The sequence below is a fragment of the Hipposideros armiger genome, unplaced genomic scaffold, assembly GCF_001890085.2.
Source record: "Hipposideros armiger isolate ML-2016 unplaced genomic scaffold, ASM189008v1 scaffold_31, whole genome shotgun sequence".
Lineage (NCBI taxonomy): Eukaryota > Metazoa > Chordata > Mammalia > Chiroptera > Hipposideridae > Hipposideros > Hipposideros armiger.
In genome coordinates this window covers 4,236,794-4,257,036 of record NW_017731381.1, presented here as the reverse complement: position 1 = coordinate 4,257,036, position 20,243 = coordinate 4,236,794, and the positions used below count along the sequence as shown (strand labels likewise).

Sequence of the window (20,243 nt, the reverse complement as noted above, 5' to 3'; positions counted from 1 at the left end):
GGGAGCCCGGGTCATCCAGTGTGGCTGGAGCACAGAGAGCTTGGAAGACGCAGCAGGCCCATGAGTCATGGAAGGTACCTGGAGCCAACCCAGGGGGTGACTCTGAGCCTCAGGGGGGTTTAAGCAGAGTGATGTAACTATAATTGTGCCCCAGAAAGATCCTTCTGGCTGCGCAGTGTGGCTGATGGGAGGAGGGAGCTGCACTGTGGGCTGAGGGACCAGGGAGTCATCCAGGGGACAGATGGAGGTGCCCTGGCTCAGGGCCCAGCAGGGGCCCTTACAGGCATCTGTTTAAATAATATTTTAAGAAAAGAAAGCTGCTGCATTGGACACAAATAGGAAAGAACCCTAGGCCTCGCTGTATCACCGTCTCACGCTGAGGCCTTGGGCAAGGCGCTTCCCTTCGGTGAGACTGTTTCTCCATCTGCAGCGAAACTGGAGAAAGCCGCTGGGCCCCAATCTCAGAGGGCTTCTCCTGCCTGTGGTCTCGCCACGATTCATGCACCAAAATGCCACAAGGGGGCAGCAGCGCACCACCGTTTTCTTGCGATTCTCATCTGAAGCCACACTATTAATCTGACACAGATTTTAATGAGGTGGAGGATATATTAAACCACGGATTTCTAGGCCCATCCCCACGGTTTCTGGAATGGGGCACAAGATATCTGTATTTCTAACCAGTTTTCAGACAACGCTGATGACTGCGGTCTAGGGACCCGACTTTGAGAAGTACTGAGGTTAGGATTGGAAAATCATTGTGAACTGGGCAGCCACTCCTGTTTGTCAACTACATATGTACTTTTCTAACCCGCATTAAATCCCTTTTTATAAAGCAAGATATATTGTTTCACTCATTCATTAAAGACTGAGCCTGGTTGTGTTCTGGGTACTATTCTAGGTCCTGGGAATCCATCAGTGAACAAAACAGACAAAAGTCCCAGTACTTGTGGAGTCTGGCAACAAATAATAAATGTTATAAGTAACTCATGTAGTGTGTTCAAAGGGTAATATGTGTTATGTGCATCATTGGAAGAGGGTGGCCGGAGTGGGTTCTCAGTGAAATGGTGACATGTGAGTCAAACTTGAAAGAGATCAAAGGGATTAGTCATGGGAGTATCTGAGGAAGATGGTTCCAGGCAGAGGGAAGTGCCCGTGCAAAGGTCCTGAGGTAGGCGCATGTCTGGTGTGCTTGAGGAACAGCAAGGGAGCCAATGAGGTTGGAGCAGCATGAACAAGGGGGAGAGTAGCTGAGGGTGAGGGCAGTGAGGTGACTGGGGCAGAGAGTGGGGGCCTTGTAGGTTGTGCAAAGGCCTTTTGCTTTTCTCAGAATTAAAAAGGACTGGTATGATCTGGCTTGGTTTTAACAGGGTCCTTCCAGCACGTACTATAAGGAACAAGAGTGGAAGTCAGCAGAGCAGAAAGAGGCCAGTGTAGTTACCTGGGCAGAGATGATGGTGGCCGGGCCAGGGAGCAGCAGGAGGGTGGACGGGGTGATGAGAGGTTATATACACCGACACACACACACATACTTGCTTGCTAGTTCTATAACTAAACTGGCTCAGTCAATCTGATTACCTCTGCTTAGGTGACTCAAATGCTCGACCTGACTCTTTTCTCTGTATCCAGACCTGACTCGTCTTTGATCTCTAGTTGCCTATGGCCACACTGTCCTAAGTGACTGCTGCCTCCTCGAACTCAAAACATCGAGGCCACTTCTTCCCATCTGCCACCTACGGGGCTCACCTCTGCTCTTCCCCCCCCACCCCATTCTCCCCATTCTCCAGCAGAAAGCCCAGGTACACGTTTGGTGTCTCATTCCCGCTGCTCGTCACATCCATCCTTCAGACAAGATCTCACAAGCTGGTCCTCCCCTCCGTTCCTTCTTTCCCAAACCCACGACTTCTCCTCCAGGCTCTGCATCTCTCCTCCCGAACACTGTAGCAACTGCGGTCAGGGTAGCCTGGTGGCCGGGAGCGTGGGCTCTGGAGCCAGACTCTCTGGGTTTGAATCCTGGTTTTTGCCAACTTTGAACTGTGTAAACTTGGGCTATTTCCTTAAATTTCTCTGCACCTCAGCTTCTCCGTCTGTGAAATGGGCATATTTATACTCACTTCAAAGGGTTATCGTGAGGGTCCAGTGAGTCATTGCATAGAAGATGCTTGCAACAGAACCTGGTATGTAGTCAGAACTTAATAAATGTTAGCTCTTATTTTTACTATACTTATGCAATAAGTCTTTATTGAGCACCTATTATATGTAGAGACCTCTATTATACTGGCAGATAATCCAATCCAGGAGAAAGATCACAGGCCCCAACCCAGCAATTCTACTCCAGGATATGTATTATAGATCCATTGAAAATGTTTACCAATATCCAGCAGAAGACACGTACTAAAATGTCCATAATGCCCTATTCATAATAGCCCCAAACTGAAAACTGCCCAAATGCCCATGGAGAGTAGAATGGATAAATAAAATGTGGGATATTCACATAATGGAATATTATACAGTGGCAAGAATGCTCTATGGGGACTTGCAACAATGTAGATACTACGTACAGATATAATGGGAATGGCTGGGGCTGGTACTTTTGGCTGTAAGTTTCAGTGAGAGGAGCCTGATTTTTTATCTGGGGACCTTTCCCCCAGTATTACCTTTTCTTCTCCACAAAAAAGAAGAACCCCAGCCCTTGCTTTCATCTCACATCATTCTCTGGTCTGTGTAGAACCATGGAGGCAGGATGACGATCATAGCTTATATTTAAGGCAATCAGGGGAATTACTCACCTAATATTAACAATACCGCTTTGCGGTGGGTACTCGCTCAACGCAGTGATCTCATATGGTGGGCACTACTATTTATGCCCATTTCACAGATGAAAAAACTAAAGCACCAAGAGGTCAAGTCAAGATTAATAATAGTAAAATTTTTATTTAAATCACATAATACGCTCAGCCACCCTCTGTGTTGAGTACTGCCATTGTCCCCATTTTAGAGATGAGGACACTGAGGCACAAAGAAGTTAAGTACCCTGCCTAGATGCACACCAGGAAACAGCAGAGCCAGGACATGGCAGGTTGGCCGAGCCTGCTCTTCACAGACCTGCTTGCAGCCGCTCAGGTGTGAAGTCACGAGCCTGCAGTCAACCTGGCCCAGAGTCCAGCACCACAATTCTAGGGCAACTCATTAATTGCTCTGAGCCTCAATTTACCCATCTGTAAAATGGAAATAGCAGTAGCACTTTTTAGGGATGTCCCAAAGGTGAAATGCAATTATGTGGGCAAAGCTCTGGACAGAGGGGCCCTCCCCCGCCACCTGTAGGATTTGTTCAATGCAGGTGCATTATTCTCATCCTTACTCTCCCTATTTCTCAGGATCTTATCAGAATTTTTTCTGGCTATGTGTTCAGAGTTTATGTGTCCAGAGCCAGGCCCCCAGAAACTTTCAGCCTGTGAGATGTGAGACCATAAACCCAGCCTTAAGAGTCGAACTTGGCTTGGACTAAAGTCCTCCCCCTCAGCTGCAGACCAGCTTTTGGGCTGCTCATTTTTTCCATGCTATTTCCTCATCTGTGAACTAGAGTTGGTTATATTTTGTGGCTCGAACGCTGCCTGTGGGTCTCAAAGTGAGGTTCCTAGAGGAAGGTTGTCCCTGAGTGATGGGTCATTTACAGCCTTACAGGCTGGAATCTCCCTTGCTCTCAGGCCCTCCCTGTCCTCCCCCTGCTCTGCTTTGTGTCTTAGGTCATAGTGTTCACAGGCTCCCTCCCTTCCCACCTTCCGCGGAGGTTTGACCAATGAGAGGCCCTACTGAAAACGGGGGGACAGGAGAGAGTAGAAGCCAGGGTCTGTCTCCCCATCTCTCTCTGCTTTTTGTAAGGCTTATACGGCTGCATCCCTATAGAGGTGCCTGATCCCAGCAAACGGCCCTGCTATGTGGTTCCATCTTCCACTGGCTGGTCCCAGCTGCGGGGGTCTCTGCTGTCTCTCCTCCCCTGCACCCCATGGCTGGTACTGAGCGAAAGAAGCCGTTCATTGAAGAGTACCTACTGTGTGATTCTATGTATGCGAAGTTCAAGAACAGGCAACACTCACCTATGGTGATAGAAATCAGAACAGTTGATGATTTCAGGGGGCGGAGCGGATGACGGGAAGGGCCCAGAAGAAACTTTCTGAGGTGATGGAAATGTTTTATACCTTGATTGAGGTGTTGGTTACATAGGTGTGTATACTGTAAAGACTCATGAAACCATACGCTTAAGGCCCGTCTGTTTAACTGTGTGTTTTCTAATTTCCTGGTTGGATCCTGATGAAAACACAGTTTTTATTTTTAAACACACACAAGTCGATCACAGAAGAGGATATAACATTTATAGGTAGGTTTAAAAACAAAACAAAACAATAAAACATGAAACTTCAAACAGAATTTCACACTTGGGTTGGTTTATTTCAGGCCACGTTCCCCAGTCCCCAGTGGGCATTGTTGTCTGCTTTTCTTGAGACAAAAAATATTGCAAAGCACTGGTCTGTATAAAGTGTCTAGCTCAGTGCCTGGCACATCACAGGTGCTCAAGAAAGGTGAATTCTTACTGATACAGGTTGGGTTTCATGGATCACTCCAAGGCCTGTTTTCTGACTTTCTTCAAGACCATGTGATTTCATCTTGTGATTTTTCACAAAGCACTCAGCCCCTGAATCATGCCCCGGATGGGGAGGGCTTTCTCAGACAGCACAAGCCTGACACACAAGTTCATGCATAGGCACGTATTCAGGGATGTTTCTACGTCACCCCGGGAAAGGATGCGGGAGATTCAGGTGTGCCCCTCTTCACCCCACCCCCAGAGAAACAGGCTATCCAGTCCAGCACCGGCCTGAGCGTAACGGTTAAGGAGAGATGGTTGCTCTGTCTCCAGGAAGCCGGCCCACGCACATGATTGATAAAGGCTGTGCGGAGGCTGGGAATGGACCCGAAGACCCTAGGAAGCTGGCCAGCCTCTCAGGCTGGGAGTTAGAGGAAGGGGGACTAGGGCGTATATCCCCGCTGTAGCTCAGGGTCCAGACAGACGAGGAGGCTTGTGAACGTCCTTGTCCTCCAGGGCCCAGATGGAGGACCTGAGCTGGATTGTTGCCTGTAGCCAAGGTTGCCTGCTGGGGAGGGTGGGCACTGCGTTTCCACCCCAAGCCCAGCTCTAAAAGGCACCGTTCAGTGGGCCGTAGACCCTGGCAGGTGGGCAGGGCCCAGGCAGGCACAGGCGGCGCTGGGTCTCCAGTCGGCAGAAGTAATTCTGGTTGGACACGCGGGTGGTCACGCCCAGCCCACAGGTGGTTGAGCAGGGTCCCCAGGCTGTGCTCCATTCTGGACAGGAGACCCCAGGGGGTGGGACAGCAACAAGGCCGGAAGCCTGGGGTCCTGGGGGAAAGAAAGAGGGGGGGTCAGCACTGTTGAGGTCAGGGCTTGGCAGCCAAATCAACCTACCGACATGTGGCACAATCTTGTCATGTTGCTTAAACCTCTCTGGACCTCAGTTTCTTCCTGTGTAAATTTCCTGAGAGTTGATTATTAGGATTGAATAAAATAATGGAGGTGAAGTACTTAGCACAGTGCCTAGTACTTGTAAGCACCTCTTAAATGATGGTTATTAAGCAACTATGATGATCCTGACCATGACGGTCCCCCAGTAATCGGTGAGTTTCTCATTTCTGTATCCTCCACAGCATCTTACAGGAGGGAGGCTGTGGCCTGTGTGTAGTGCCATGTCCTGGCAACAACGACGCTAGTGATTCAAAGGCCATGCCCGGAACAAGATGGCAGGTTCACCAGGGTCTAGCTTTTCCTCCTCCCCAAGTCTTATTCTTCTCTATTAATATGTTGATGTCCTTCCTTCTGGTCCTTTATACTAGAGGGTCTCAGCCAAGGACAGTTTTGCCCTCTAGGAGTCACTCGGCAATGTCTGAAAACATTTTTGCTTGTCACAATTGGGAGAGGCTGCCACTGGGACCTAGTGAGCAGAGGTCAGAGATGTTCCTAAACATTCTACAGTGCCCAGGACAGCCCCTTCCCCCAACAAAGAGTTATCTGGCCCAAATATCACTAGTGCTCAGGCAGAGAAACCCTGTGTTATACACACACGTGTGTAGCATATATGATGTATATGTGTGCATAGACTTGCAGACACACACATACAAGGTCTGACAATTAAGTTGATGAACTTGTTGCAACAATGTTACTAACCTTTTTTAATATGAAAGGGATTATTCATTATGAATTTGTACCAACTGGACAAACAGTTAACCGAGTTTACTATTTGGAAGTGCTGAAAAGTCTGGGTGAAAAAAGTTAGACGACCTGAACTTTTCACCAACAATTCATGGCTCTTGCATCACGACAATGTACCTGCTCACACACAGCACTGTCTGTGAGGGAGTTTTTAGCCAATAAACAAATCACTGTATTGGAACACCCTCCCTACTCACCTGAGCTGGCCCCCAATGGCTTCTTTCTTTACCCAAAGATAAAGGAAATATTGAAAGGAAGACATTTTGATGACCTTCAGGGCATCAAGGGTAATACGATGACAGCTCTGATGGGCATTCCAGAAAGAGTTCCAAAGTTGCTTTGAAGGGTGGACTAGGTGCTGGAGTCTGTGCATAGCTTCCCAAGGGCAGTACTTTGAAGGTGACCATAGTGATATTCAGCAACGAGGTGCGTAGCACTTTTTCTAGGATGAGTTCACGAACTTCATTGTCTGACCTTGTATGTGCACACATGATGGAGATCAAATTGCATATATGGTATCCTATTCTGCTTTTTTTATATGTAAGGCGAACTCATTGGCATTCTCCTATGGATTTGAACAGATGTGTCTTATTCCATCATAGGGATAATACCAGCTACCACTGATGGAGTGCTAGGCACTGTCATAACTGCTTTACTTGTATTTACTCATCCAGTCCTCACAACAACTCTGTGAGGTACATGCCCTTATTCTCATTTTACAGTTGGAGAAACTGAGACACAGAGAAGGTAAGCAACTGTCTCAGAGTCACACAGCTAGGAAGTGGTGGTAGAACTTGGCCTAGACCCACCACGCGCCACTGCCTCTCCCATGGCGCCATCATCTATGGAACCAGCACCCTCTTTTCAGTGGCCTTTAAAAATAAAAAAAAAAAGAAGCTGGCCGAGTGGCTCAGTTGGTTAAGAGCTCACTCAAGAGTCTGAGCTCTGAGTAACTAGCGGTTCGAGTCCGGCCCGAGCTGAGTTGCCACTAAGCTGCCAACAGGTGGCAGGATGGCTCAGCTTAAAAAAAAAAATCACATTCATATAACAACAACTTTAAAACCCCTGGCAACATAACAATCACAAAGTCTCTACAATTGAAGAATTTATAGCAGGAGGTTAACTGTCTTCCTCCTCTGCCCACCCCTGTGCCCATGTCCCAGAGACAACCACCTTGACACTTGCAGTTTTGAATTCGTTTTATAAGACCAAATAATAATATTCTTATATTTAAATTATGTTATATACATATATTATTAATATAGATCAATATGTTAGTATAATAATAGTAGATATTATAACAGTATGCCTCCGCTAAGAAACATGAGAGTTTGGTTCAAGTATCCTAACCCTCCTTTCCCTTCCCCATTCTGCCACCAATTTTTACTTTTAATTATTTATGACTTAAAATGATACACTGACACCACTGCTTCATGATTTCTTAATTTTAAAGAGGTCTTGTGACTCGCCACCCCACTTCCCTGCATGTCTCCTCAGCCACCGTCCCCTCCCAGCTTGTCATCAGTAAAGTCTTCGCTTTGATGCCTCCAGGTGTCCTGGCACCTCACAGGCCCCGCCCCATGGGCTGGGCCAGCCCTGCACTCACCTTGGGCTGGGAGGGGCTGGACCTCCAGAGCCCCTGCCGTGTCGCACACCCACTCTGGGCAGCACTTGCCCGGGACCTCAACCCTCCTGGGGTAAGGACAGTCCCAGCTGGGCAACCGGACATCCTCGCTGCACAGTGGCACGCAGGTGAAGCCCCCGTCCTCACAGCGGCAGCGAATCCTGCAGTGAGGCTGGAAGGTCTCCCCATTCCGGTATTGGCGGCCGTTCACCTCACAGCTGCCGTCATCCTCTCCCCCTGTGGAGGAGAAACAGGACCCCTGTCGGTGATCCCCAACTTTTCCCTGGGCAGGGCTGTTCCGGCCACATCCTCATCTGGCCCTCTTGGCAGCGCTGGCACAGATCCCACTGGGGAGGTGGTGCCCTTACAGTTCCTGAGCACTGCCAAGCGGCCCCAGCCCCTCAGTACAGACTCCATGGCCAGCCTGCCCTGGTGCTGGCAGGAAGACAGCGTGGCCCACTGCATCCTGGCCCATTGCGCGAAGACTGGCCTGGGTTGAGCCCCTGAATTAGCTATGGACCTTGGCCAAGCGATTTCACTTCTTCTTGCTTCGGTTTCCTCACCTGTGAAATGGGTGACAATGGTACTGATTTCACAGGGTTGTGGTACAGACTAAGTAAAACGATATATGTAATGAGTACAACATAAAGGAGACAGTCAATAGATCCTAGCTGCTCTGTTGTTATTAGTGTAATTATTATAGGTTAATAATGGGTACCTATGATATATACACTGAGATTTCATGCCACAAACTTTCATTGTCCATCTGCTGTGTTGTAGTCATCACTGCCAGGTCAGGGCTTAACTTGCTTGCTGTGTGACTTTAGGTCAGTTACTTAACTTCTCTGAGTCTCCTTAACAATAGCAATGATGAAAATGATAATCTCTACTTTTAGTTACATGACATAATATGCACGTAGTACCTAGCACAGTGCTAGGCATATAGTAAGTGCTCAGGAAACGCTCTTTGAATGACAATTTCCATATATGGGTGTTATTACCACTTCCTCTCCAGACATGAACTCCTTGAGGGCTGGGGCTGAGAGTGTTCATCCTGGTGTCCCCTGTGCTGGCTCATAGCATGAATGGGACACATCTATGTGCTTTGAATGAATGCCTGGCACAAGGCCCAACACATAAAAGAATCTTATGAAATAGTTCTGACTCTAATTTCTGAGATCTATCTAGATTATGTCCCTCCTGTGTGCCAACCACTGTGCTCCCAGACAGGACTAAGACATAGTCCTTGCCCGGAGGGACTCAGGGCCTGTGGGGGAGACAATGTCCAAGGCAATGTCCAAGGCAATGACTCCAGGCAATGAAGAGCCCTGGAGAAGTGCATATAAGCTGCTCAGGAAGTGTGGAGAAAGGAGCAATCCGGAGGGCTTCCTGGAGACACGAGTGGCAGTTCAGCTGGGTCTGGGGCAGAGGACTCGTTGGCAAGCAGGTTTTCCCAGGTCATCAGAGAAAGAGCTCAGATAGGTCCATTCACACGCAGGAATTTTGGAACCACATAGACTTGGGTTCAAACCTCGGTTCCCCGCTTGTGAGCTGTGGGACCTGGGCAAGTTACTTCACCTCTCTGAGCTGTGGTACCCTGCTCACAGGGCCACTGGAGGATAAAATGAGCTAGTGCACTTAAAGCATTTTGCCCCAAGCCTGGAGCACAGCAGATGCTCAATCAATGGGAGTGGGTGACGTTTCTTCCTCTGGGGAGGGTGGGATCAGTGTCAGCCCTCTCTCCTCGTTCCTTCCAGGCCACAGGCCTTTAGCTTCAAATCCTGACCTTTTGGCCTGGCCCCTGTGGCCCCTGGTTTCCTAGAAACTACAGGGGGCAGTGGCACCTTAATCCTCATCCCCAACCTGGCCACGCCTGGGTCTCCCAGCCCTACTCCTGGTGCCACAGCTCTGGGCCTCCTGGTCACTGGGATGACCTAGTAAACAGAGGGATTGTTTAGGAAAATCATCTGGAGGGGGTGATAATTTTAGCAAGGTTTCCTGGCACCTCTCCTGGGTCCTCCAGCTAGGAGCTGGCTGGGGTGGGGGGTGGGGGAAATGACCCCTGGGCAGCCACTCCCCATCCCTGGTGTACCCGCGTACATGGCCCCAAACAGCACGAGGCACCTCCAGACTTACGCACTCTGGCATTCCCCCTCCCCACCCATCCATACACCCCAACAGCTGCCCACACCCCACTCTTCCTTCTATGCCTTCTCCAATGCCTCCATGTCTGGCAACCTGCCCAAACAACCTCAGAGCACAGCTTTGTCACCTGGTGATTTCTGTGTCCTTCCCTTCTGAGAGTCCTTTGTAGGAGAAGGAACAACGTGTGTGTGTGTGTGTGTGTGTGTGTGTGTGTGTGTGTGTGTGTGTGTGTGTGTGTGTGTGTGTGTGTGTGTGTGTGTGTGTGTGTGTGTGTGTGTGTGTTTTACCTTCAGCCACTTGCACATTGTGTAACCTTAGGCAAGCAATATAACTTCTCTGAGCCCCAGCTCCCTCGCAAAATAGGGATGATATTAGGACCTACCTCATTACTAAGGCTAATGTGAAATCATGTATGCAAAGGGCTTGCTCATAGTACATGCTCGATAAATGGTGCCTGCGACTGCTCGTCCCGCTAGAGCTATTGGTATTCATTCATTCATTCAGCAACTATTTACTGAGTGTCATATCTTGGGTGTGAGGGTGCTACTGGCATCTAGAGAGTAGAAGCCAGGGACACTGCTAAATGTCCGACCAAGTACAAGACAGTCCTCACAACAAGAATTATCCGGTCCCAAATGTCCCTAGAGCAAAGCTGAGATCTCCCGATATAAAGCATCAGGGGCACCGAGGCCTTAAGAGTAGTGACAGATTTAAGATGCTCAGGGTCACTAGTAAATGCAAACACAGAATTCAAACTGTGGTCCAAGGGCTCCCAACCCAACAGGAAGACAGACAGGATGTTGCTTTAGAGCCTGTTGGACTAGGTCCCAAGCTGTGTGACATTAAGTATGTCAGTTAATATCTATGAGCTTCAGTTTTCTCATCAGTAATATGGGTCTGAAAGTACTTACCTTATATGATTATTGTGAGGATTATGGGATTATGTAGTAAGTGCTTAGCACGGTGCCTGACACGTATTATGCCCCAAATAAAGAGTTGCACTTTTATTTTCCCAAAAGTGTTGTGAGGGTCCTGAGGAGGAGACGATGACTTCTGCTTAGAAGAATCTGGGTAGGGCTTCTTGGGAGAGGAGGGTTTTGTAAGCTAGCTATGATTTAGACAGGTAGGAATGGGGGACTGCTGTTCAGGTAGTGGGCATGGCCTGAGCAGAGACAAGAGGGGACAAGTAGGGAGTGGGCCTGAGGAACCTTGGGTCACCAGGTTTGGCTGGAATGGATAATGTACTTGAAATAAGGGTGAAAGGAGGTACAGAAATAAGGGCTTCTCTTCGATTCAGGACACCATGGCCTTGAACCCCCACCCCCCCAACCACCACCCCCCCATGAGTCCCGCAAACCTGCTTACAGAGGCACACGGCCCCCCGGCCACCGGGGCCCGCCCCCAGCTGGCAGACCAGGCCCTGGCTGGGGTCACAGACGTGGAGATGGTCGCAGGGCTCCCCAAGCCGCCGTGCACATACCCGGCAGCAGTTGCAGCCGTCCAGCACCAGGGGTACCCCCAGTGGGCATCGGGGTGGTGGCCAGGGGCAGGCACACGGTGTTGGGCACAGCTGGGCACACACCTGCAGAGACAGAGACCTCACTCAGCCATATTCACAATGGACAGTGAGGCCCTCACAACTGGCCACCTTTCTGCCAGGCTGGGCAGTGTGGAGTCCACACATTGGTCCCAGAGTCTCACAGGCCTGGCCTTGAACCCTGGCGGTCCTTTGATCCTCCCTAAGAGGCAGCATGGCACTGTGGTTATGAGCACGGACACTGGACTGGAGTTCCGGTCCTAACTCTGCCCTTTATTAGCTGAGTGACCTTGGGCAAGTTACTTAAGCTCTCTGAGCCTCAATTTCCTCATCTGTAAAAGGGGGGCAACAGTAGTATCTAACTCAGAGGATTGTTTTGGGGAGTACATGAAGTGATGCCTGTAAAACACGTAGCACAGCCCTGGCATGCCATAAGTGTTCAGTGCATTTATTTAGTTATGATGGTCTCCATTATGAATTACAACAAAGGGCCCTAGGAGCTTACAGAAAGGCATAAGCAGCAAGGATTAAAACCATAGGGTCCTGGGGCAGCTGGCTGGCCCAGGTGGTTATCACGAAGGTTTCCGGTTTGATCCCCACATGGGCCAGTGAGCTGCGCCCTCCACAACTAGATTGAAACAACTACTTGACTTGGAGCTGATGGATATTGGGAAAAAAAACTGTTCCCCAATTAAAAAAATTTTTTTTAAATAAAACAAACGAAAAAGACCATAGGGTCCTGTACCCTTTCCAGCAGGTAGACTGTAGATACTTATCTCTGGGGCTGAATAAATCAAATAGTATCATAGATGTCTTTACTCTTTGGAACAATCCAGAACCTGTCTCTGGATGAGCATTGAATCAACCAGGAAACTTGGTAAAATGCTGACCCCCAGGCTTCCTCTGGGACTTACCAAATCAGAACTTCTAGAGACGGGGCCCTGGAATCTGTATTTTAGCAGGTTTTCCAGGGCCTTCTGGCACACAGCCAGGTCGTTGGCACCTTTGCTCAAGGCTAATCCCTCCCCCCTGCTATGTACAGATGGGGAAACTGAACTCCAGAGAGGGGAGGGAACTTGCCAGAAGTCACAGTGTGTTAGCTGCAGAGCTGGGATCTTGCTTCTCCATTGAGGACCCAGGGTCCCGGGGTGGGGGTTGACTTCTCCTGTAACAGGGGCAGGTCTGAGCCAGGGACCCACCACCCCCGGGGCAGGGTCAAGGTATCAACTCAAGTGTCCCAACTGGCCCTCCCCACTCAGGACAGAGAAACAACCAAACCAGAAACCAGACGCCATGGGCTCCCCATACGTCCAGCTGAAGGTGGGGACCAAGAGGTAGTCATAATTTAAGTTGTTCCCTGTGGCCCTGTCTATGGGGGAACCAACCTTTAGTTTAGCAGGATCCTTGGGGGACTGGAGGGTTTTCTCTAGCGGATGGAAGACTTGCAGTTTAGGAAGAAGAAATCAATGACCTCATATCTCCTGTGTGGCCCCTAAAGTAGGCAATGGCCCATTTGCCCTAGTCCCTACCTTGTCCTATCCCTAGGACCGCCTCCCACCCCGACCCCAGTCTTGCAAACCTTTCAGTGGCCTGCAGTTCTCACCTTGGCCACCAGGGGCCGCCTCAAACTTGCCGCCAGCTTCTGGTGGGGGTCTTAGAGCAGGAGGCCCCCACCTAAGCCGGCCCTGGTAATAGATGCAATTGTGCAGCTGTGTGCCTGGGGCCTGACAAGGGAGCGAGTTCTTATCTCTGCAGGAATTTCAAGAGGGTGCCGGGTGATGCCGAAGAGGTTCTAGAGAAGATGGCCTGGCCTCGCCTTGCCCCGCTCCATGTGGCCTGGACACTGAGCAGTAGCATCACCCGGCAGCTTGTTAGAAATGCAACAAGGGCCCTTCTTCGTGACGAGAAATCTGCATTTTAGTAAACCCAGAGGTGGTGCACATGGAGTTTCTGAGAATCAATTGGCTGGCTGGACTTTTGAGATCCCTTCCAAGCCAGAGGCTCCGCTTCCTTGGTTAGTGGGAAATGGGGGACTCTGGCCAGAACTGGCTTTTGGGTCCCCCCTCCACCTGAAAGCAGGGGTGTGAGGACGTAGGACTCCTGCTTTGCACCTGGTTCCCACTCTGGGCTCTCTACACAGGGCCAGCCTGGCAGGGGCTGGATCCGCAAGTCCTTATACTCAGCAGAGGCTGCTAATAATATTGATGATGATGGCTAAGTTTTACCCCGGGCATCCCATGTGCTGAGAGCTTTAACACATTGTCTAAGTTAACTTTCCGATGGGAGGTACTGCCACTAAGCCCATTTCAAAGATGAGAAAACTGAAGCCCAAAGCAATGTAGTGACAGTCAGAGGTACAGCCAGGGTTGGAACCCAGGTTCCCAGGAATCCCAAGCTCTTAATTACCATGCCCGCCTCTTGTTCTCTGGGGGCTCTGATACCAGCTTAGCCTCTGCCTCAGTTTACCCATTTGATCAAGAGGAATAATGACAAGTCAGGGAGGGTGTTTCACCATAGCCAAGAAGAGATGTGCCCTCTCTGGTCTCCCTCTATCTCCACACCCATCCTCACCACCCCGTCCCTGTGTCCAAATTGCCCCATTACACACTCGGTTTCCCCAGAGCCTTGCTGTGGTCACCAGGGGCAACGCTCTGGACATGGAATCTTCTGGGCAAGAGTTGGAATCTGAGTTCTGCCACCGACTTGCTTTGTGACTCTGAGCACTTCACTTAACTGCTCCGTGTGGAGGGAGCTTCTGTAAAATGGGGTGGAGACTACCTATCTTGGAGTCATGACAGGGAATAAAAGAGGTCACGGCCAGCTCTCCGTCATGTTTCCAGGTCTCTGCTACTGGCCACTGGCCTGTAGCCACAGCCCTGAGCCCAGGAGTCCACCTGCCTGCCTGGCGGACTTGGAATTCTCCCTTGGAGGATGTGGTGGCTGTCCATGTTCGTGATGACTCAGTCCCTGTGTTCTATGCAAGACGCTGCCTGTCTCCCAGGAACCCAGGAAAAATGGAGGGGTACACAGCGGGTAGAGGACAGCTTGATTTTTGGTCTTTAATCCTGGGCCCCACACCCCAAGTCCTCCGCTGCAGTGACCGCAGGCACCCACCTTGGCAACATGTCCTGGCCATCCCTTTTGGGAGAACAAACAGCAGGACCGGGGTGCCAGCAGGGTTCTCAGCCTTCCCTATACCACTGCTTGGGACCAGGAGGGAAACTCCTGTTTGAGCTCCCCAAAGGAGCATGAAGATACAGTGAGATCATGGCTTGGGGCAGGGCCAATCTCCATGGCGCTGGGAACTCAGCATTTGCTGAGGGGATGACAGGGCCCAGCAGCTGTGGCCATGGTCCAGGACGGGGGTGGAGAAGTACAGGCTGAAGTCCCCACTCCCACCCCTACACACTCCCAGGCCTATCCTGGGCTTCACCTCTATTGCTCTGATATCTCTTTGCTGTGTGGCTTTAGGCAAGTTGCTTACCCCCTCTGAGCCTTGCTTAACTGAAAACAGGGGATAATAATTCCTTATAGGGTTGTTAGGCATGTTGGACAGGGTAGACATTCCAAAAGCCCTTTGAAAAATATCCCGTAAGAGAAGGTCATTATTCCATGGAGGCCTCTCCCTGTCCCCTCCAGCCAGGGTCAGCAGGTCACTCACTGCCTGAGAGCCCGACAGCATTAATGCCCTTGGAGTATGAACTTTCCAATCAGTTAGACCCCACCATCCATTCAAACCCTGGCTCATCGTTAGACAGAGCAGGTCATGTCTTGAGTCTCATTTATAGAGGGGCTTTGTAGAGGGGCTGTGGGGATAGGTAAGAATCACAAAAGTCCTCTTTTGAACTTTTGCCATGTGCCAGGTCCTGTACTGAGCTCTTTAGATGAATTATCATAGATGATCTTCACAAAGGCATCATGAACATTGCACCCATTCAACTGAGGGAGCAGCTGAGGCTCAGAGAGGAGAAGGGACTTGGCCTGACGTCACATAGTAGAGCTGATCAGAGGCAGCTCTTTGGGCACCAGGGAGGGTCGCCTGGCTGTGCCCAACACAGGAGGGCCTGCAGGGATCCTTCCAGGGGTCCTTGGCAGTGATTTCTCGCCTCCCCCACCACACCAAGGAAGCCAGCAGTATGTTTTGGGGCCCGGGGCCCCCTTACCTTTGAGAGCAGGCAGAGGAGGCAGAAGGCCAGGAGGTGGGTCTGTGCTGTGCCTCTCATGTCACTGTGTCCCCCACGGAGCCAGCTTCGAGCCTGGGAGGCAGGACCTGTAAGTCTTTATGTTCCAGCGGCTGTGAGGTCACTCCCAGGCACCAGACACACACACACACACACACACACACACACACGTCTTTGCATTCCTTGCTCCTCTCCCATCCTTACCCTTCCACTGATGAGCCCATTTACCTGAAGGTGAGACAGTGGAGGCCACCAAGAGGGTGGCTACAGTGTGTGTGTGTGTGTGTGTGTGTGTGTGTGTGTGTGTGTGTGTGTGTGTGTGTGAAAGCCAGAGCCAGTGTCAGCACCAAGAGCCTGTGACAGGCTGGCAGGGGCTTCTGTAGCTCCTCCCCGCCCAACAGGGCCTTACCAAACCACTGCCGTAGCTGCTGCAGCCCTGCCCAGACCCCCTGCCTGACCCCAAGGGGCTGTAGATCCAGGAAATGCTGGGCAGACACCCCCTTAGCAGAGCTGACCCAAGTCTTCCTAATCCCTGTAGCCCGGTCTCTGGGCAGCTTTGGAGGGCCTGTGGCTTCTGGCAGGAGGACTGGCAGCCAACCAGAGGCGGGTGTGACCCAAAGCAAAACTTCCCTGGCGGCCTGTTTGCTTTTGGCAATGAGGGGCCTCCCCAGGGCCTGCTTTCCGGGCTCTGGCAGGCGGCCGTGGTGGATGAGCCCATGCAGTCTGGACCTATTGCGTGCCGGTGCCTGCCGGGCACTACGAGATGACCTGGAAGAACCAAATCCATTTCATGTAAGTCAGCCACCTCTGAGGCCCCCTCTGCAGGGACCGGATACCCAATACAACTTTGGGACAAAGCCCAGGGAAGGAGATGACAGTGAGAAAACAGGTGGAATTTCTGGGCATCCCGAGGAGGGGGTCCTTGTTGAGACTGAGGGTGAGGGACAGCTTTCTGAAGGAGGTGTCTTTTCAGAGAGCCAAGGAAATAGGGCGTTTGAAGGGCAGAATGTTCCAGGCAGGGGGAATAGCACGTACAAACGCCTAGAGGTGGGAGAGAGCATGATAGCATCGCCTATTTCTGGAGACAAAGGTGTCAGGTGTGACTGGCCCTGACTATAAGGAGGGGAGTGGTCTTATATGTGGGGAGTAAGACACCCGAATGTATTCTACCAGTATTTTGGGGGACATCTACAATGTTCCAGCCACTGAGGGGTGGAGGATATAAAGACATGAGCTTTGACTGTAGACTTTGGCAAAAATAATAGAGGTGATGTCAAGGGGTGCCTGGGGAAGGCTTTGGCCCCATAATCTCCACTAGTACCCCAAATCTCAAAGTGAGAGAGTTGGACAGCAGAAGGTTCCAGAATGGGTGGCTGGTCCGGAAGAAGAGTGACTTGATATAGGAGTCACACTGAGGGATTTTTCAGTAGAGGGGAGACACCCTCCCGTTTGCAGTCTTAGGGGAAGGACATAATGGGGATGGAAGTTAAAAGTGAAAATGCAGGATTTGACTATTGTGGTTGGGGGAAGTGGCTAAGGTTGGGGCTGGTGTGTCCACAGCCTTGAACGGAAGGAGGGAGGTATAGTGACTGATTGATAAGTGCTTCCATTTTAAGTCAGAAGCATGCCGAGGGTATTTTATACCCAGAGTAGATTATTCTTGAGCGCCTTCCACTTTCCTTTGTACAACAAAATAATTTTTAGCAATCGACATGAGTTGAAACAAATATATTTCTCGTATGTACTAAAATTTGCACCCACCAAACAAAATTGTTATCCTTCACAGTTCACACTTTTTTTTTTTAAGGATTTTATTGGGGAATAGTGTGTTTTTCTAGGATCCATCAGCTCCAAGTCAAACAGTTGTTTCAATCTAGTTGTGGAGGGCTTAACTCAGTTGTGGGGATCGAACTGGCAACCTTGGTGGTATGTGCACACTTCTTCACTGTTTTAAATTTGAAAAACACAAATGAGAGCTCCACGTAGTCACATAGAATGACAGCACGGAAATACCTGTGTCTTCCTCTTTGCCATCACTCTATAGTCATTGTTGCTTTGGGTCTACTATTGAGATGCAGAAATATGTAACACAGTGGAGCTGGAGACAGGAAGTGACTTGAAGCAAGTGCTAAGGACTCTAAAACTGTTAGAAACTGACTCTCTCCTGAATGCGTGTTCCTGAGTTTGTGTGTGTGTGACGGGCAACTGTATTCCTAGAAATTCTCCATGTTAACTTCCATGTAGAATATGCTTATTAAAGAATAGGAATTCAAATGTGCTCATTCAAAGTTTACATGCATATTAATAAAATTCAACAGTTACTGCATCAAGTGTTTAGAACTTAGAGCAAAACAAAACAAGACATTTTGGGGGACAAAATGCTTTATAACTGACATTATTTATATTTGCACGTGCATAGTGATAACAGAAAGCAGGCTGGCTTCACCTTGATTTTATTTCCTCTTTAAATTCTCTATAGATCATGTACCCCTCTTATGGCCTGCACTCAGGGAAGACCTTGAGAGCCACTGGTTTTAATAACGATGGAAGCGATTAGGTATTGAGCACCCAGTGGGAGCCAGCCCTGGGCCAAGTACTTTTTATAAAAAGTGGTATTTCTACTTCTCAGGTATCTCAATAAGAAAGGCGAAGTTGAGAGAGGCCAAGTAACTTGCTTAAGGTCACACAGCTGGAAAACAGAGCCAGATTTTCAGCACAGGTCCACATGACTCCAAAACTTATGTTGTGGTTTTTGTTGTTGTTGTTTATTTTGCTACTGCTTAGAAAGCTCTCTGTGGCATTTGTTTTTGTTAAATTGAGGGGTCACCTATATACAGAGAAGTGCTTAAAGTACACTAGTGTGAAGTGTACAGCTTGATAACTCTTCACATATGTACACTACACACCCATGTGACCACCACCCAGATCAAGGGACATTTCCGGAAGATTCCTCAGGCCCCTTCCAAGACTATGCCCTCTGCTGCCTGAGTACTCAGTCTTCTGACCTCTGTCACCATTGATTAGTTTGTCCTGGGAGGAGCAGTTTTGTTTTTTTAAAAAGAAATTTTATTGGGGAGCAGTGTGTTTGTCCGGGACCCATTAGCTCCTAGTCAAGTAGTTGTCTTCCATCTAGCTGTGGAGGGCGCAGCTCAGCGGGCCCATGTGGGAATTGAACCAGCAACCTTGGTGTTAGGAGCCTGCACTCTAACCACCTGAGCTAACAGGCCCCGCTGGGAGAAACAATTTTGAACCACTTGTTTCTCTGAGGCAAGAAGGAAAATGAGAGAGAGAGGAGGTGTGAGGAGGAGGAGGAGGAGAGAGGCACACTGATCAGAGCAATGTCAGTGACAGAGAGGCGACACCCCCGCCCCCAACAGTGAGGAGGGGAGGCAGGCTGTGCGCTCTGAGGTGTGTGCAGGAGGCGCGGGCCAACGCAGCCCAGGGAGGCGACAGGAGATGAGCAGATGGACACATTGCCTCCCGCCTGGAGGGGCCCCTCTGAGTCAGAGTGTGGAGTTTTGCTTTGTTCTGTCTCGTAACTGAGGATGGGAGTGTGTGGACAGTGGGAGGCCCTGGGGCCTGGCCAGTTCAGGAAACACGAGGGCTGGCATCAAGGGCGTTCGGGGATAGAAGTGTGAGTGATGGGCCTTCCACACACAGTTCAAAGTGTTGAAAGGCTGCGGCAGGAACTGCCCCTTTGCTGCCTGCCTACGTGTGTGCTTCAGGCCCCCAAACTGCCAAGGGGCATGGGACAGTCCAGGGAACCCATGAGTCTTTTGGCTGCTGCTACGGCCCCCCAAATAAGACCCCAGAATGAGCACGCGCAGCTGCGCTTTGTGTTACTGGAAAAAAACCTCAGGCTTCTGAGTCAAAAGGTCCCGGCTTCCAGTCCTACCTCCCTCACAGACTTGCTAACAAGCCATAAAAGAATATCTGCAGTTGAAAGATGAAGCCAGTTCCAGCCATTCAATTTGTCACCTCCCTACACGCATTCGTCCTCCATGTTCCTTTAGCCAATCCAAGCCCTGTGTAAGACCCTGGAGAGGTGGGGTGAATAAGATGCCCATGGCTGGGGAGCTCACAGGGGTGGCATTAGGCGGTGGGGACAGAGAAACCCAAAACAGACCCAACCCAAGCAGGGCTGGGAGCGAGCAGGGTCAGTGTTCCGCGGCTGGACGTGCCACTGAGAGAGGGCACACCTGTACGTGAGAAGACCAAGAATCAGTCAGATGAAAATCTCAGCTCTGCCACTTATTTGCTTCGTGGCTGTGTGTCAGTTCCCTCACCTCTCTGGGCCTCAGTTTGGAAATTGGGGTCTATGGAAGAGCCTGAGAGATGCCCAGTCTAATGTCCTTTCTCTGTAATCGAATTCTGGTTTTATTTGGGGTAGCAGTGCCCTCAGCTTTGCAGCTAGGCATGGCCATGTGACCAGGCTCCAGAAACGAGATATAAGCAGAAGAGTTGTGTGCAAATTCTGTGA

General features: G+C 50.1%; 2 protein-coding genes across 5 annotated transcripts in view; one reads left to right on the top strand and one right to left on the bottom strand.

The window, feature by feature from the left end:
- Nucleotides 1-4,414: 4,414 nt before the first annotated feature.
- CCN5 (cellular communication network factor 5) lies at nt 4,415-16,161 on the bottom strand. Of its 2 annotated transcripts, none has more exons than XM_019636950.1 (5): nt 15,968-16,161; nt 15,746-15,838; nt 11,411-11,627; nt 7,883-8,137; nt 4,415-5,409 (listed from the first exon to the last, which is right to left on the bottom strand). In XM_019636950.1, the coding sequence occupies exons 2-5, from the start codon at nt 15,803-15,805 to the stop codon at nt 5,189-5,191; spliced, it is 753 nt and encodes a 250-aa protein (XP_019492495.1). In that variant the 5' UTR covers nt 15,806-15,838; nt 15,968-16,161; the 3' UTR covers nt 4,415-5,188. The 2 variants fall into 2 exon arrangements, with proteins under 2 accessions (XP_019492495.1, XP_019492494.1); XM_019636949.1 differs by having other exon boundaries at nt 15,992-16,161.
- A 295-nt stretch (nt 16,162-16,456) lies between these two features.
- ADA (adenosine deaminase) overlaps nt 16,457-20,243 on the top strand; it is a 93,247-nt gene continuing 89,460 nt past the window's right edge. For all 3 annotated transcript variants that reach the window (XM_019636947.1, XM_019636946.1, XM_019636945.1), the window contains exon 1: nt 16,457-16,555. In XM_019636947.1, coding sequence (XP_019492492.1) covers nt 16,472-16,555 — 84 coding nt within the window. In that variant the 5' untranslated portion in view covers nt 16,457-16,471. The remainder of the gene's footprint in view (nt 16,556-20,243) is intronic.

Excerpts from the sequence above, each read along its gene's own strand:
- CCN5 (XM_019636950.1), bottom strand. The coding sequence starts at position 15,805 with ATGAGAGGCACAGCACAGACCCACCTCCTGGCCTTCTGCCTCCTCTGC. Across the intron at positions 8,138-11,410 it reads CCGGGGGGCCGTGTGCCTCT|GGGGAGAGGATGACGGCAGC; the intron begins GTAAGCAGGTTT and ends TCTCCTCCACAG. Across the intron at positions 5,410-7,882 it reads CCAGCCCCTCCCAGCCCAAG|GACCCCAGGCTTCCGGCCTT; the intron begins GTGAGTGCAGGG and ends TCTTTCCCCCAG.